This window comes from Anas platyrhynchos, chromosome 3 (assembly GCF_047663525.1).
Source record: "Anas platyrhynchos isolate ZD024472 breed Pekin duck chromosome 3, IASCAAS_PekinDuck_T2T, whole genome shotgun sequence".
Classification (NCBI taxonomy): Eukaryota; Metazoa; Chordata; class Aves; order Anseriformes; family Anatidae; genus Anas; species Anas platyrhynchos.
In genome coordinates, this window is record NC_092589.1 from 90,563,430 (window position 1) to 90,581,234 (window position 17,805).

The following is a 17,805-nucleotide window of genomic DNA, read 5'->3' on the forward strand; positions in this document are numbered from 1 at the left end:
CAGCACGAACTAAAATACTTTCGGTAAACAAAATTTCTACAAATTTAGCACCTAGAGGTTTGAGATGCCATCTCCCTCCCCCAGCTATGTTGTAGATTAGGAGAGGTTTCAAGGATTTGCTTTCAGTTTTAAGCATGGAAAAGGGGATTTAGTCTTTCTTTCTATTCCTAATTAACTTGTATTTGCAACATAATTCATGCTGTGCTCTTGATTTTTAATATGAAACAGACTCCATTCGTTTTTGTCAAAAATACTTCAATTTTTTTTTATCTTTAAAGTCTTGTTGTTATACAGCAACAAGAACATGCACAAAATTTAATGATTCTAAATCAACATTTTCTTGGGGTGCTGTCCTTATTTTCCATTAGTTGTCTTTCTGCAACAAGAGAAAATAGTTATAAAATAGAACAATTGTGATAGTACTCTGACAAGTCCAATTTATATGGTACATTGTCACAAAAGTTATCCTAAGAAAATGCAGAATGGCTATACAAACCTACTAATACACTTGAGAAACTTCTTGCAGGAGTTAGAACAATATACTATGAAAACTCCATACATATTCAGTATGCGTGTTATTAAAGAAAACTTTATAAATATGCAAATTTAAGATCAACATATACAGAATAAAATGCACTAGGAAACTGATATGTAGACAAAGGTTTATTTACACCATACAACATTTTAAATATTTTATACACAGCTGCAGCAGAGAAAGCTACTCTGAGCTTTCCAGAGAAAACTGCAATAATAAAGATGTGAAATATATTATTCATATAAAAGTGAGATTATTACTTTATTGCATTTAAAGCAATGAAGAATGTAGCTCAACAGACATTCATTTAATGACAAAAACTTTGCTTTTATATTATAAAGTAAAAAGTGTAGTAATGGCCAAACAGACTGTTATAAACTTTAAAAACTGCATAAATATATACATTGTGCTTCATGGTGAAGTTTTTTGAAAACTAAACCAAATGAAGCTGTTACAACATGAATCGTTGCTTGAGGTTTATCTATAAAGATTACCTTACAAATCCATTCCACGGGTACTTACAACACACGATGGTAAGAATTGTACACCTGGTTCTCCACTAGCCATACTAGTGGGAATAAACTGTATGAAAAAAAACACTGACATTTGGCACAGGAAGAGCCTGACATAAAGTAGTCACAATGTTCAGACAGGAGCGTCAGGATTCCCAAAGTCTCTTTATTGTCAGTGCAATTAATTATTTTTGTTTGTTTTTCTCTTGTTCAGTTTGTTTTTCTTTTTGTTAAACTTCTGTTTGAAAATCACCTTCTTGCACATCTAAAGGCAAGTTCAGACATTTCTCCCATTCTGCTGGTCTTAGTTCTAAAGCATCTTTTGCCTCTGTGTCTAATACGTTTATCGTTGTATAGTGTTGATATTCGCCTGTGGTTTTGAAACTGTCCCATGGAGCCTTGTTCTGCGCTGAGTTCTCCTGAAGAGCAGAGAAGAAAGAACAATAAAAATGAGGATGAAATAATGTGTTTTCTGTTTATAAGGCTGATCACTAATGTGCTCTCATGAGATGCAGGAGTCAGGGAGAGGGAATGGCTTTGCAGGGAGCTAGGCTGGCATGCGCTCAGCGCCATTGTGACTGTCTTTCTCTGCGAGCAGTCAACTCTTTGGCAGGCTCCTCACCTGAGCTGCCAGCTAAGCCGTCTTTCGCAAGAAACAATCTAAGTGAGGAATGGCCAAATGATCCAGTAACAACAGCCAGCATTGTAGCTGTGGTTGTGTTGAAAAGTGCAAAAAGAGAAGTGAAGTTAATAGAGGAGTCTTGCTGTCTAAAATACGGAGTGTTTTGAAACAGAGATTGCCATTTCAGAATAGAATTGGGGCAGACACATGACAGAACATAAGAATCCTGCTCCTCAAGAATGTGATAGCCACCTTGATTCACAGCTCAGGTATATTAGGATTAGCAAGCTGAAAGCGCCTTATTTTCTACTGTCCTTGAATTCTTTTGGAATGTGAAGTTTTACAGGGTAAAAGTCGTTATGGAGTGAGACCAAGTTCATTAGTGATTTCTGCTGTTAGTTGCCTAAACCTAACATTTTCACACCATTTTAGGTGCCTTTGGATATCCTGTTGGATCTCCCACTATCTTGCCAGAGAGGTGTGTGTCCTATGTCATCACTGCATAGATTGCTGTAGATTAATATACCTGAGGCTGCGTAAAATAGCCTGAGATGCTGACATGTAGGTACCTGGATCATTCTCCGACTGCATTACAGATAGACCATTCCTCTAGGCAGCTTTTATTAGCAGACACTTCAAGAACTTTGCACTGACATGAGCAGTCAATGCAGCTCATCCACAGAAAACCCCTTTGAGATTTTGAATGAATTCAAGCCTTACATGGACAGCAGATTTCAAATAGGGGGTGAATGCAAACTTCATGTTCCAGCAAATATCAAATGGGGGAGTGGGTGAGAATTGGGTGCAAAATAACATAAATCACAGATAAAGATTCCTGAAAGAATCTAGGCCAAACTTCTGTTGTTTAGAATGATGTAAACCCATTGACCTCACATCTACTTAATATCTTCATGTCTGAGAGCAACTCTTCATAAAATGCTGTATAATAATATGATTCTAGCTCAGTTTCAATTAATATGCAATTTTCAGATTATAAAGTTATATAGAAAATTATTACTAATCATAATATTACTGCTAACAAATATGTCACACTAAATTAGCTGTTTTAATTATGCAGAATCAACTATTTCCTTGCTCTCATTATCAGATGTAGTCAGGGCGTTATGTGTGTAAGAGTGTGTGTTTATAAATTTGAATTATGATTATAGCAGTGTCAATTCAAGATGATTTAATTTTTGCTTTTCCAATGCTAAATATTTATAAGCCTATTATGGAAAAGACAGAAGATTACAGAGACCCTGTGTGCCTTCTGGACCCTCTTATGTATAGGTAAATCTAGTTGGACTTATTTGCAGTAACTAATTTAATATCTGTTTTCCTAGCTAGAGGAAAAGCCCTGTTGGCTAAATTTTATTAGTGAGATGCTTTCTCTATATAGTCCTTTAGATTTAGTAGACACATATATATTTTAAATGTATTCCCTATAGTTCAATTAATTGTCATCTACAATTATATCAGTGACTTAGTTATTGTCTAGTTGTACAATCTGATGAATACCATCATAGGTTAGATTATTGAAAATGTCTTTGGTTCTCATTTCTGAGGCTATGTAAAAGCAGCACAAAATGAGGTCTCAGGAAATAACACTGAATTCAAAGAACTCCAATTTCATTGTTATTGTTAGGGATCCAACATATTTTAAATAGCCAAGAAGGAAAACTTACCATGCTGCCTGATTTTGGTACATCCCGAAATCTGTCCAGTGTCTGGAATTTCTGATTTAATTCTTGAAACAATTCCATGTGCCTTTTTCTTGTATGCATGACCTTCTGCCAAAAAAAAAAAAAAAAAAAAAAAAAGGAACAAAATTGCTTTTATTTATAATTGAATCTGGGCTTTTTTTAAGAGAACCATTATTTCCCCCAGCATAATAAAGTAAATTGAATTTGGCAGGGCCATCTTTTCCCTATAGACTTGATCAATGGAAGTGAATTGCCCTGTCTTCTCTCTGCTCTGTTTAATGCACTTCCTGTAAACAAAGGACTTTTTTAACCCCACATCTATTGAACTGCTGAAATCAAGGAACACACTTTTTGTGCTAGCCTGAAAGAATTTTGAAAGCAACGTCAGTTTCTCAGAAGGAACTTTGGCAGTATCTCAGAAGGAACTTTATCTTTTGCACATTAGGAATATTTTCTAGAATTTCTGTTTTCAGCTTGGATACTAGCATTTTAATTTCTAGAGGAATGCAACAGCAGTTTGTATCAGCACTTTTAAGAATAATTTTTATGGGAACACCAAACTCAAGATTCCAGGACTAAAAGGAAAAAGGCCAAAATGTTGTCTTTTTAATCAGACATCTTGTCATTTAGATAATCACAAAATGCAGTTGAAATGGAATACATGGTAAGATAATGTGCAAAATTTCTCAACTCTAATGGCTTTGCTATTTTATGGACAGAGCAATTGAAAACTACCCCCCCTCTAGCCAATGCACATGGCATTCTTCCACAAAATCTAATTATATGGCACTTCTGTGTAAGAGGTGGAGACCCCAAACAGACCCCACAGTTGGAGGAGCCCTCAGGGCATGTATGTGCATTGGCAGCTACACAAAGAGTGAAACCTATTTTCAGGCCTATACTGTCATGCATACCATCTGTGTTGTTTCCAGATAAGTTCACTATCAGGTATGGATTCAGACCAGCCTCCAGAGCAAAGCCAAAGGCTGCTTACTGTTTGGCCAATCTTGTGGTTCAGTACTGTAGGTGGACAGGAGACAGGAAGGGCTGAGGATGCTTCACCTCGGTCCAACAGCAGATGGGCCCAGCTTGCCTTTTCTTAAGCTTCTGTAGCTGCTTGAACTTGAGTTGCAGCCAGGGCAGCAGCCAGTAATGTTCACAGAAACGGTGCAGGTCACCAGCCAGTAATGTTCACAGAAACGGTGCAGGTCATCAGCCTCTACATATGTCCATTAATTGTCAAGCCTGATTTTCCCTGGCAGTGTACATGACAAGCCCCACAAACTTATATATGCAGTGCCTGAGTGTGACCCTCCCCAGCAAGTAACACTTCCAACAAATCTGAGTTAATATCTTTAAAAATGGAGCTGCAGTGGCTGACGTTCAAATAATATTTTACCAATTCCAATTTTCACTTGTTTATCTTTCATTTGCATTCGGTATTTATAAATTTCATGAAATGTTGCTGCTCTCTTGGCCGTGCATTCCTACCGCTATGCTGTAATGACCATATTAACCTTAATATAGCCACACCATAGATTGAGAACTGGTTTCACTTCTGAGAACAGGAAATTGGCAACATTATTCACAAAAGAGACATGAGCTATAGCAAGCAATTAAAGACCTATTAACTTAACATGAGTTGTGGGGTGAAAAGGGAAATAATTTTGCAGGATTCCATGAGGAACTCCTTGCAAAACATAATTTAACTAGAGATAGCTGATCTAAATTTATTAAGGAAGTTTCACTTAAGTGACTTCCTAGGGATTCTTTTAAGCTGTTACTGTTATGGCAGACAGGAATATTTAACAAATTTCATATACATAGAATTTTAAAAAGAAAGGTTCTGCCTCAAAGATTATTATTGGATGAAGTAAGGAGACATGCTGCAGGGAATAAAACAGATTTCATGTATTAAAAAACTGGCTCTAAATGCAGAAAATAGCATATGACTGTGAAACAAATGTCTCCAGCTGGAAACTTTTTAATAGAAGGCTAGAAATACAGAGAATGCTACTTTCTGATAGTTTTCTGAATCGTGTACCCAAGAATTTAGTTAAATAGCAAATATGAATAATGCAAATGTCTTACTCAGTTCATTACATTATTCCTGAGGAGAAGCAGGTGGGAGGAGAAATTAAACGCTTGCAGTGGGAAGTCTGCCAGAGAAAAGGCTTTAAATTTTATTCTTAATAGCAGAGTAACTGGTATGCACATGTACATATGGATCTTTTAGTTGCTTTGTGTTTGCCTCTCTTCCATTCCATAATTTCTACCCACTGACAACCCTATCCTCCTCACTGCTTAGAAAGAACGATCTGAACTGTCAGCGAGGTACAGAAACTTAAACTTCCAACATTAGCTCTCCATTTCTACCCTTTTAAAATTATTTTATTCCTTCTTAGAATTCAGCATCTTATCTGTTCTCTAGAAAATGTGCTCTGTTGGACAATTCTCTTTTATGAGAAAATAACCCATAAAGTATTTGTGGGGGTTTAATCTGTTCTCTCTATTAAATTGCCAATGTAGAAAACACAGTTTTATCAGTCTTAGAATACAACACAGAGCTGAAAATCTTGACCAATATATACTAGGATGATTGCAGTAGCATAAGGACCTGAACAGGATGAAAGAGGAGTCTCTGATGCTGCCTTTAGAAAGTACACCTCCTTTAGGTACAGTTGTGGATTTGCCCAGTCATACTGCATTCCATACCAGAAATAACTGAGTTAGCCACCAGTCTAAAGACTTACTCACCTCAGAATCGTGGAAGCATTTAGTTTCGAAAAGACCTTCAAGATGATCAAATCCAACCATCCACTTAACAAGTCCACTGCTAAATCACATACCTAAGCACCACATCCACACATCTCTGAAATACCTACAGGGAAGGAGACTCTACCACCTCTCTGGGCAGCCTGTTCCAATACCTAACCACCTTTTCTGTGAATACATTCTTCCTGATATCTAATCTAAACCTCCTGTGATGCAACTTCAAGCCATTTCTTTGTGTCTAATCACTTGCCACTTGAAAAAGAGACCAACATCTTCCTCAGTGCAAACTTCTTTCAGGTAGCTGTAGACAGTAATGAGATCTCCCTTGAGCCTCCTGTTCTCCAGGCCAAACAGCCTCAGTTCCCTCAGCTGCTCCTCATATATCCCTTCTCTAGCTTCATTCTCTTCTCTGCACACACCTGAGCAACTCAGTATTCATCTTATAGTGAGGGGCCCAAAACTGAACACAGTATTTGAGGTGTGGTCTTACCAGTGCCAAGTACAGACGGATCATCACTTCCTTAGTCCTGCTGGACACACAATTTCTGATACAAGCCAAGATGCCATTGGCCTTCTTGGCTACCAGGGCATGTGGCTGGCTCATATTCAGCTGGCTGTCAACCAGGCACTGTAACCCTCGTGCCCCTCACCCCTGAAGCAGGACAGGTTGAACTGATACCCCTTTCACATTTCTACTCCACTCACAAATAACATCAAGGTTGAATTTTGAAAAGGCCAAGCCTTACACTCAGCACCTACCCTCAGAAGAGCACTGTGGGTGGATATGATCAAAATGAGAAGGACTTCAGACATAATTCTATACCCAGTTCATTTTTTTTTTTTTTTTTTATTTATGATAAGATTTCAGCTGAACTCTAGCTCAAGGACAAATATTCTGATAAAGATTCATGGCCAATCTTATGAATAATAATAATAATAATAATAATGTCATTCAATTTGTCTTGGAGATTTTCTGCATTGTTACAGGTAAAAATGCTCAAGTTTTGCATGAAACAGCTAGGTGAAAAGAACAGATGGGGAAATGCCTTCCCAGCCCTACAATGGAAGCATGCTGTGTTTTCAAGATGTTATAGGTCTGATCTGTTGCCAGACTTAGGAATGGGAAAGGATTTTTCCCTGCAGGCATGATTTTTTTTTTTTTTTTTTTTTTTTTTTGCCTTTGTGTTGTAGAGATGTCTTCAGATTAGTAAGAGAAAGATTCTAAATTTTTGGGTGAGTTTGTAATATTGTTATAATGAATGGCTATTGTGGATAAAATTCTGAAAGAATGCAGTTCCAGCAATCAAATATCAATTCAACATTATTTCTGGTAGGATTCTGCTGCTCTGTGGAAAGAAAAGACATTCTGGTATTCCCACTTTTCTGTATCCTTGGTCTCCCTAATGGAGCTCAGAAAGAGCCAGAGATGACCTGAATCCTGGAGAGCAGGGTAATAAAGCACTTTTCTGAATTATTTGGCATAAAAGTTGTTTATTGTAAGTGGATAAAATTGTATAAAGGGAAGACTGAAGTGGATGGGTGGGGAAATGGAAGAGTCAGATCTTTTTGTAGAATTTAAAGGTAATTGTGGTCTTGTATCTTAAAAAGCATGTCAATAATAGTATTTAACTCTTCTGAATGTTTTTGTAAGTGACAGAGCACACCTATTATAAAGACCTCCTGGGAATTTCCACAGCATCTGTATTTCTGCTCAACATAATTAGAATGACTTTTATTTGATCTGACAGCTAAGTATTAGTGCTGTGCCTTCATGATAAAAACTACCAGTCCAGTTTTAGGGAAATTCAGAACATAATGATTGTGCTTGGTGAACACTTAGCTAGCATTACCACAGCTAGCAGCACAGCAAGGATCCAAAACTCCCAGACCAGGATTTTGGTCATGTTTTGGATACTGAAGTATACAAAAACGTGACTAAACTAATCTTTGGTAACAGCAAGGAAAGAGCTGAAAAGATGTTGCATGCTCATTTTAAATTAAAAATTCATATAGTCTGTTTTGCAAATTCTAGTATTCAACTATTATTAAGCAGTATTACTCTCTGCCGATAGACTAAACCCACTGTATTATAGTCTGTCTTCTACATGAAGGAATGATTTAAGGATGCAATGGCAAACTGGTTAAAAAGGAAAAACAAGTTACATCTGGTCTAGTTCTAGGAAGCCTTCATTCTAAGCAGCAGCAGATCTGTGATAATGGTTGGCCAGGTTGGATATCATTTTTTTCTTTCTTCCTTTCATTCCTTTGTCTGGGGACATGTTATCTATAGCACTACCCAACAGGTAGTGGGTAGTGTTACATAGGACTTTTATTCTTTACTGTTTGCTATGAAGGTTCACAAAACTATACCTGTATCTGGAGATAACAGGGATGGAGACTATTTTATGGCATTGAATACAGACTTGGTCTGCCTGTTTGCATCTAGCTTTGGGTTTCCTCTGTGACCCTCAGGATTTTTTTTTTTTTTTCTTTTTTTCTGAAGCCAAAATAGGCTTGGTTTGGTTTTACTTCAAAATGTCTATATTAAGGTGAGGGGTAAGTATATATATATATTGCTATCAAACTGCAACTCTACAGCAGTAAGATGAATATGTCCAAGACTATATTCAATGGCATTATCTAGCATGGAATATTCTCTTTGGATGCTACTAAATTCTCTTGGTTTCCAAAATAAGAAGTCTACAACCACATTGCCTATTGTGAATGGTACCTCAATCATTCTAGTTCCTTAAGGATACTTCAGGAACTTTTGGAAGAGAGAAGGTTGGTCCAGACTGAAATAGTGAAGATCATTCTAAAAAATGTTCATATTGCTTGCATTTAATTTTAGGCTCACTTGCTCATCAGAATTTTGTTGTTGATTCATGTTGTTATTTTCTAAATACTAATCCAAAAATATTTTCTTTAAACTTACTGTGTGAATCTTTGTCTGGTGCTGTATCTGAGAGGTTACATGAGTACCTAAGGTAACTATAACCTCTGGGAGAAGATGACAGAGGATATTAAATCATGATATTAAACTATCAACAAAACACAATCAGACATGGAAGCTTAGCATTTCAGCAAAAGCAGGTCACCAAAGGAAATCTCTCATTGCAAGGCTTCTAAGATCACTCTCTGGCAGCATTTTGCTAGTTCCATGTCTTGCTTCTCTATGGACTAGCATTTGAAAACTGAAAGTGTATGTGTTTACAGCCCATATAATAAAGAATGCTTTTGTCTGAACATGGAAACAAGGAGGGTGAAGTATTAAAGTTATTGTTGATATGTAATGATCACTAGAAGCTAAAGTTTAGTCCCATGTCTGTTGGTTCCATGCAAATATTATGATTGTTCAACTTCTCTAGAGACACAGATAATGAATTATATCAAGCTATAACATGTACAGACAGACTATGCAAAAATAAAAATTGATAAATTATTAAAATGCTCTTGAAAAATTATGGCTACATTGTTTCTGGTAGAGAGTAGAAAAAAACATCAAATAAACAAAACTCTAAAAGATTTCATCATAGTGACTGAGATAGAATACAACTTTCATTAACTAAGTCAAACCTACTCCTTCAACGGGCTTTTAGTCTGAAATTATGGTCATCCAACCTAAGGAACCTTACATAAACTTGATTTTTTATACAGCATGTGATCCATAAGCTTTGACAACTGCAGCACATCATCATTCAAAATTTGACATGTTTATAATGACTATTTGTATGTGAAACTCATATGCCAGTAAATTAGTATTGAAGAAAATGATAGAAAAAATGACCGAGAATTTCTCAAAGCAAGCTTCTGCGACAATGTGGCATGTGCTACAGAAGTGTCACACTTTTTTAGCAGATAAATAGCCAAAAAAAAGAAAAGGATGAAAATGAAGAGGCAGAGAATTTAAAATCTGAAACCATGATGATTAATATTACAATATGATAGTTTGATCTCAGAATATTTTACAAACAAGTTGCACCAAAGTAGTTTTCATGAATTTCTCTTGTTCTGTACAGTACTGACTGAAAAATCCTATGAAATCTACTATGTCAGAAAGCTAAAGTCTGCTAAAACACTTCATATTTGCTTTTAGGAAAATACTTGCAATAATCAGGAGTAATTCAGTGAAACTTACTTCAAAGTCAAGGTCCGAATAACGTGATTTTCTTCTCTATTAAGCAGTAAAAAAGAAAGAAAAAAAGTTGCATTAACAAGGGGACTATTCATCAAATCACATTAATGAGTCTAAATAACATTCTTGTTTTTCTATCAGATATATGTTAGGCATTCCGTGAGAGTCTGTAGATTTTATTATGACAATTTAAGACTAATGAATGACTTTATATACAGTTTATTAGACCAGTACTGTATTCCTTTCACTGAAATAAACCAGATTGCATTTCACTGGGATGTTTCATATGTTATTTGTAGATAAAATATAGTTATTTCTATGCTTTCTGTGGTGTTTTTAACTTATCATAATACTTATTTTCTTAGATATCTATATGTATCCATATTTTAGGCTTGTATAAATATATAGAAATTGGTTCTTTCCTTCATCAGGTTTACATTGGTACAACTCCATTGATTTCAATTGGGTAACTGATAGCAAAATCAAGCTCAAGCCATCTATACTTTCCATAGAGGCTTCAGCTTGTTTGTTTGCAATGACAATCTGGATGAAGAAAGCAATGATTTTGTTTTACATTTATGGTATATCTGATTCAAAGCATCCCGTAAAAAGAAAGAATTATTTACCATTGAAGTAATCAATTGTATACAATACTACAGAATATGATTCTTTGGACATATCACAAATAATTTAGCACATAATTTTTTACAGATTCTGAAAGAAACCAATTATGAAGTCCAATTAGATCAGATAAAATAGTAATATTATAAAGAAGAGATTCAAAATATATTTTTTTCTTCTTCCAATAAGGTTGGAAAATGAATGGCTTACAATAGACTAAAGAGATATGGAAAGCAGTGATTGGAGGAGCTGAAAAAAAGAGCATGTAAATGGAAAGAAAAGATACATTCTCCGTCAGGAAGGAGAGTTAAAGGAAGGGAAAAATACCTCAAGAAAAGAAAAGGCTTGCTGGTACAATTTAACCCTAATTTCTTTGTAGTGGAATAGGATGGCTTTAAGTCATGGTGATCAAAACTTTTCAAAATGCACTTAATTTTTGTGGTGAGATAGAAATCAAATCAACTGAGTAAATAATAATAATGTTACTGACTTCATTAAACCTGGCTTTTATCTTGCTTAACATACATGAAGGGTTTAGTAAGCGTTTTTGTTTTCTTGCAATTGAAAGAAACAATTGAAAGAAACAATTTCAAGTCCTAAAGCTGCAGAAAGCAGAAAATGTTTGATCTCCCATAATACCACTTTGTGATATCATCTAGGATTTGTTGTAAAATTTTGATCTGCTCCAATCTATAATAATATGAAAAAGACAAATGTAGCACTCCCTACAGAGTTCAGACACGCTGATGTCTAAAGACCTGTGAGGCACGAGAACAAAACAAACAAACAAACACTATAAAAAAGTTTTTTTTTGTTTGCTTTTTTTTTAAAAAAAAGCAAATTTTGGAGAAACTATCCTTAATTAGTAAGTATTGCTTTCACCTAACATAATTTAAAGACAGTGTTTAAAAACAAATTAAACAATTCTGCAGACATAAATAACATGAAAACTTGGAAACAGCAATGGTTTTGGAGGTAGAAAAAATATGAGGAGCTTATGCCCGAATTCTTGAAGGTACCTGAGTATCTACATCTCACTCATATTAAGAGGACCAAGGTACAAGTATACCTTTGATATAGGCCTTCATCATTTCACAGTAAATCAACACCTGAAGAAATCTGTGTATCTCTAATGAGGAAGGATCTATTTTTAAGGCGTAATTAGAGTACATCTTCCACAGTAAAGGCTCAGTGATTTCAAAAGAAGAAATGCATACAGAAGATGATAAGGTGAAGTTTACAGGTGCAGATTTGCATAATGCTTGAAAAAGCCATTATTTAAGCTAAAGTTCAGTGATAGACTTGGTACCATTGAACTGCCTGACTGAGAATCCTAAATTAATCCTAAATTCCTAATCCTAATTCTAATCCTATAAATCCTAAATTAAAACACGGAAAATTTAGAAATGAATTATGCAGTTTGCTAGATACTGTGATTTAGAAAATTGATAACTTTGTATTTTGCCTTAAGTCTGTTTGATGACAGTGCAAATATTTGTGGCCAGATTATTAGGTTTTGCAGCTGGACAGCTTTATCACTTTTTACATGATAAAATAATACATCTAACAGTCTGTAACATATTTAACTATGCTATTAATTATGATGGTATATATATATATATATATATATATATATATATATATATATACACACACACATATATATGCATATTTCTTAAACCAAGTTTTATTGGTTTGGCTCTTTGGTTGAGAAAAATAGGGTTTCCCAAATGTACCTATAAAATGGTTTTAGAAATCTAGTCAACCATCTAGCTCATTCTGCAATTTAAATTAATGAAAGGTAGAAGCTGAATGAAATAGAATAAGGAAAAAAATCTCTCAGGACAAATGAGCTGCTGAACTGGTCACACCAGTATGTTTATTTTCAAAAGACTGTTTTACCCAACTGTAAAATTGAGAAAGATTTTAACCAACATAAAAATTAGACTGGAAGTTGGTATTTTTTTGAAGGATCAGCTGGAGATCCATTTGAGCATTAAAGTCAAATGAACAGAACTAACAAATGACCACAAAGGGTAATATCAATGGTTCATCTCAGCTTTTGTATTTGACCAGGTTATGCAGTGATGTTTAAGGAATATTACAGGAAAGTGTATGTAAACAGTGATATTTCTGTTGCAATCCACTCCCTAGTTCTTCAACTGTAAATTAATCTGTAAATTAATCCCTGTGAGGAACTCACTCTGTTGAGTGTTATGACACTTTTTTTTTTTTTTACACTATTCCATTAGTCTAATCATGTTTTATACTCATTCATAATTTTAACATCCAAAATATGGTAAGGTAGTGAATTCCACAATTTAAATATGCATAATGTGACAAAGAAAATCATGTTGTTTATCTCTTTGCCATTTCATTTGATGCTCCTTTTTTAAATTATAGGAAATATGAATAATTGTTCCCTATTCACTACACAGTCATCTGTTTTCCAAACTGAAGAGCTTTAATGCTGGAGAACTGCAAAGGGTAACTAATAAAAGGACTGCCTAAAAAGCTGAAGCTACATGCAATTATTCAGCAGTAGGGAGTTATATGAGATAATTCTGAAATTCAGGGGTATGGATAAGAACTAAACTGGATATCCAAGCACAGTTCAAAATGCTATAAAAACAAACAAAAACAAACAAACAAACAATCAAACCATCAAACAAAAAAACCAGTCCAGTGTCCATTTGAGCAGGCGGAGATGTATATAGACCTTCCTGAACAACTCCAATGAGATATCTTCACTAACGCTCTGAATTGTCAGAAGCAAAATCATCACAGAATCACAGAATGGTTAAGGTTGGCAGGGACCTCTGGAGGTCTTCTGGTCCAATCCCCCTGCTCAAGGAACACACGGAGCCTAGAACCATGTTCAAGCAACTTTTGCGAATCTCTAAGTAGGGAGATTCCACAACTTCTCTGGGCAACATGTGGCAGTACTCAGTCACCTGCACAGCACATAAGTATTCAGAGGGAGCCTCCTGTGTTCCAGTTTGTGCCCGTTGTGCCCACCATGTATGTATGCTGGGAAAATTTCAGAGTAGAGCAACAAAAATTCCTTTTATAGCGTTAATACACTGGATCAAGAGGAAAGAATAAAAAAGTCATACAGTTTGTTTAAACATTGGCTCTGGAAGAAGCAAACAGAAGCCTGCTTGAAAAGCTTACAAGGATACAAACACTGCTAAATAGAGCTGGTGTGACAAAAATATAAACATTTGTAATTATTACTCTTTTTTTTTTTTTTTTTAATGCTGTCAGTAAAAAGGAAAGTTTTTGTGACTGCAAAATGAGTTGCTGAAGGGAACAGTGTGACCCCTTCACTGCAGTCTTGAAAGTGAGGTTGGACTGTGCATTACAGAAATACACTGTAGAAAATGTTCTTGCATTGATAGAGCAGATGACCTGAAAGGAGATGATCTTTTCCATTTCTAATTTCTACAACTCTTTAATCTTGATTGATAAAATACATATTACAGCAAAATAAATAAATAAATAAACAAATAGTAAAAAAAAATAAAAAATATATATATATCTCAAGCTCTCGAGCCCTTCATGCCAGGACCAAAGCGAAACTCTTTGAAACAAGGTCTGTTGTAGTAATTTATTTAAAATCAATTTTACTTTGTGCTAATCACGTATAGTTTTTCTGCGTAATTCCAGAGCAACTTTAAACTCTGCTCACTGGGGGACAAAAATAGAACACTGAAGAATAATTTCCATACAGCAGCATGCACTAATCTGCTGGCACTAGGAAGGAGCTGCTCTCACTAAATGACTAATAAAATCCCTCTCCATCTCTGTAAAACGACAAATGCCTGGTTCTCTCCTTATTCTAGTCTGCATTATGCCACTACCTGATTAATTACATGAGATACTCCTGAAGATATATTACATTGTGCGAAGTATAATTGGAACCAGAGATACCACATTATAGTGAGGGCTATAACCATGTTTCCATTAATATAAAGCTTTATTATCAGCAGTTTATAATTCACTCTGAGATTAGATTTGACATACAAGATCTTAGCCTGGGGAGGATTTTTTCCCTGAGCAAAATTAAAGGAGAATCTCTTTTGGCCCTCAGAGATATGAAAGTGGAATGTGAGTAGACAGTTTTGATTTAAAATGTCTTTTGTATGTATATAACTGAAAAAAAAAACACCTTGGTTTCTGAATAGAAGATTACATTGCCTATTAGTTTATAAAATGAGCTGGACATAAGGCAGTATATTTTAACAAAAGAGTGTATTACCATTTTAACGTGGGAATTTTAAGACCTGAAAATCTGCTAGCAAATTTAGCACTTCAACACAGCACAACCTTAACTTCAGGGATCCCATTTTAAAACTGTTCCAGCATTTTTTTCTGGTTTACTGCTCATTTTTTATATATATATAACCTGCATATGTATTTACTCAATAGACCAAAAATACTTGTTTTGTGTTTCTGAAGGTTTTGGGGACAAATGTAGCATTTCTTACATGGACAAGCAATTGAAAATATGTTTCCTAAGGGTTATTTGTAGTTAAGATAGCTGCTTGTGATATAAAAAATAAAATGTGCACTACACTCTCTAATGCTAAATATATTTCCTTTCTTCACATCTTCAGTTTTTAGAATTAACTCTGCCTTATTCTACCTCCATTCCAGTAGAGCAGCCTAAGAATATGCTGCAACATTTTCTGAAGTCAGAGGAACTTAAGACCTACTCATACCACCAAAAGAAAGAGTGGGCTGTTATAGGTCTAGGTTTCATTTCACTGAGAGTCACAAAATTGGCAAGAACTGTCTCGACAGTTCTTGAAATAAAAAAGAATGGAAGGGAGAGAAATCTGAGACAGAGAATGCCTGAAAAAAATAATATGTGGAAACATGATAAAGAGGAAATTTTTGTGGTGTTTGTCTTTCTATTTTTGTTCTCTCTCTCTCTTTTAAAATTTATTTCTTTTTAACTTCTCATATCATAAATCAAAATGACTTCACACCATTTTGCTTTTGTTCTGCCTGATGCTCTGGTACTTTATTGACAAGATTGGCTATTTTAACTGCATATTTCTTCTCTCCTTTCTGTTCTTTTGTTATTTAGAATTTGCTTCTTCTCCATTTCTACCCTCTTTTTTTCTCCCTGTTTTTGAACATCTGTCTTTCTTTAATCTCCTGTCTATATATATATATATATATTTTTTTTTTTTTTTTCTTTGTCCTTCACTATTTTTAATGTATCACTTTATTTTCTCAGCTGTAACAGTAAGTTCTTCCTGAAGTCCCACATTAGCAATTTGGCCAAGGAGCTCTGGGGATTACTTTCTTTGACTGTATTAAGAGCTCTCATGAATGAGTACAGAAGGGTTACTTGGCCACGCTTCCAGTTTAGGGGGTTTACTTCTTTATCCACATAAAGATCTCCTAGCAGAAATTGTGGCAGAAACACAAACAAGGAAATTCGAAAGAGAATTCATATCCTTTACATGGCAAACCATTTGGAAAGTCCCTTCTTTCCTATTTTTATAAAGCAGATGCTCTTTTTTGCCTTTAATGTTTCTTTTGCCCATGTTCGTATGCCCTTCCTGTTATTACAGTTCTTTGTCTCCTTTTTCCATTTGAGCAGAAGTTCACACTACACTGACCTTCCCTTGAGATAACCCATCATTCCTGTCCCACAAATGTACCAGTGCAAGTCTCTTCACATAGCCAGGCAGCAAGTGACCTACTCCCTCTTGCACATTTGTTCCACAATAGACAGAAGAATTACTTTTCCCAAAGATATGTTGTACAGATCAGCTTCCTCTGCTTTTAAACCTTCTAACCTTTTCTTGCATCTCAGTGGCTGGGTATGCACAACTTCACTTCAAAGTAATTTTATTTTAATGAGCACAGCACTCTAAGTGTACATTTTCAAAACAAAAACCATTCCTAAAGAGTGTATTGAGAGTCCTTTCTTCATTAAAACCAAAACACTTTGAACTGAAGGAGCACACTCCAAACCACTTTGATGCCAAGGTAACAAAGCCAATTTTAATCCATGCATATAAGGGATGTGCAGGAGATTAGCCAGATGTTCAATTACTGCTCAAAAACTCAGTGATGTACTAATATGCCTGCCTGTGTTTATAATTGCATGAATACTGTTGGGTACATACCAAATAAAAAATCACTGACTTGCACTCTGGGAATGTGCAGATCCTTAAATATATACTTACTTGGGCAATGTATTTATGTAAATATTATGACATTCTCCAACAATCTTTTGATAGTTGAAATTCTTCCATATGTAATAAAACTTTGATTGTTCCCTACAAATAATTTTGTTGCAAAAAAAAAAAAAAAGTAGGTGTAAAAACTAGAAGAAAGCTTGTGACACGTGGTAGGATTCATCTGACTGAATTTAGGACATCAATATTTTTGATGTTTATACCTGACCTACTCATTTTCTCTTTCTCTGTGGTATCAGTATATAGCTGCACTGACAGCATGTGATTTACTTCATCCTACAGTAGATGTCTAAAAGTGGCCTAAAAGTGCATATTTCTCTGCTGACTCTGAAGAGGAGCCTAATGTGGAAAGATCCTTTCCAGGTCAGAATGGGAATGCCTACATTTAGATATTTAATAGTAGGGGTGATGGATCCTCCCTGCAGAGTTAAAAGTGAGGACATATGTTGTTGTGCTAACACTATGGTTCTGTTCTGAAACATCCATCTCCAATGATCATAATCAATACAAAGTCTAAACGAAGAGAACACAAAAAAGACCCGATATTTAAATGTTCACTTTAAATATATATACATATATATGAACTATATATATACCTATGTATATATATATATGCCTATGAAGAGGTATATATATATATACCTATATATATAGGTTTAGGTATATATAGGTATTGGTATA

The 17,805-nt window shown here is 35.1% G+C and overlaps 1 protein-coding gene across 6 annotated transcripts in view; it reads right to left on the bottom strand.

The window, feature by feature from the left end:
* Positions 1-650: 650 nt before the first annotated feature.
* ADGRB3 (adhesion G protein-coupled receptor B3) overlaps positions 651-17,805 on the bottom strand; it is a 473,065-nt gene continuing 455,910 nt past the window's right edge. For 4 of the 6 annotated variants that reach the window (XM_027455047.3, XM_027455043.3, XM_027455048.3 and 1 more), the window contains 3 exons: positions 10,286-10,321; positions 3,355-3,459; positions 651-1,466 (listed from right to left, as the gene is read on the bottom strand). In XM_027455047.3, the coding sequence (XP_027310848.1) occupies positions 1,278-1,466; positions 3,355-3,459; positions 10,286-10,321 (330 nt within the window). In that variant the 3' untranslated portion in view covers positions 651-1,277. The remainder of the gene's footprint in view (positions 1,467-3,354; positions 3,460-10,285; positions 10,322-17,805) is intronic. The other 2 variants (XM_072036309.1, XM_027455045.3) reach the window with 1 other exon arrangement.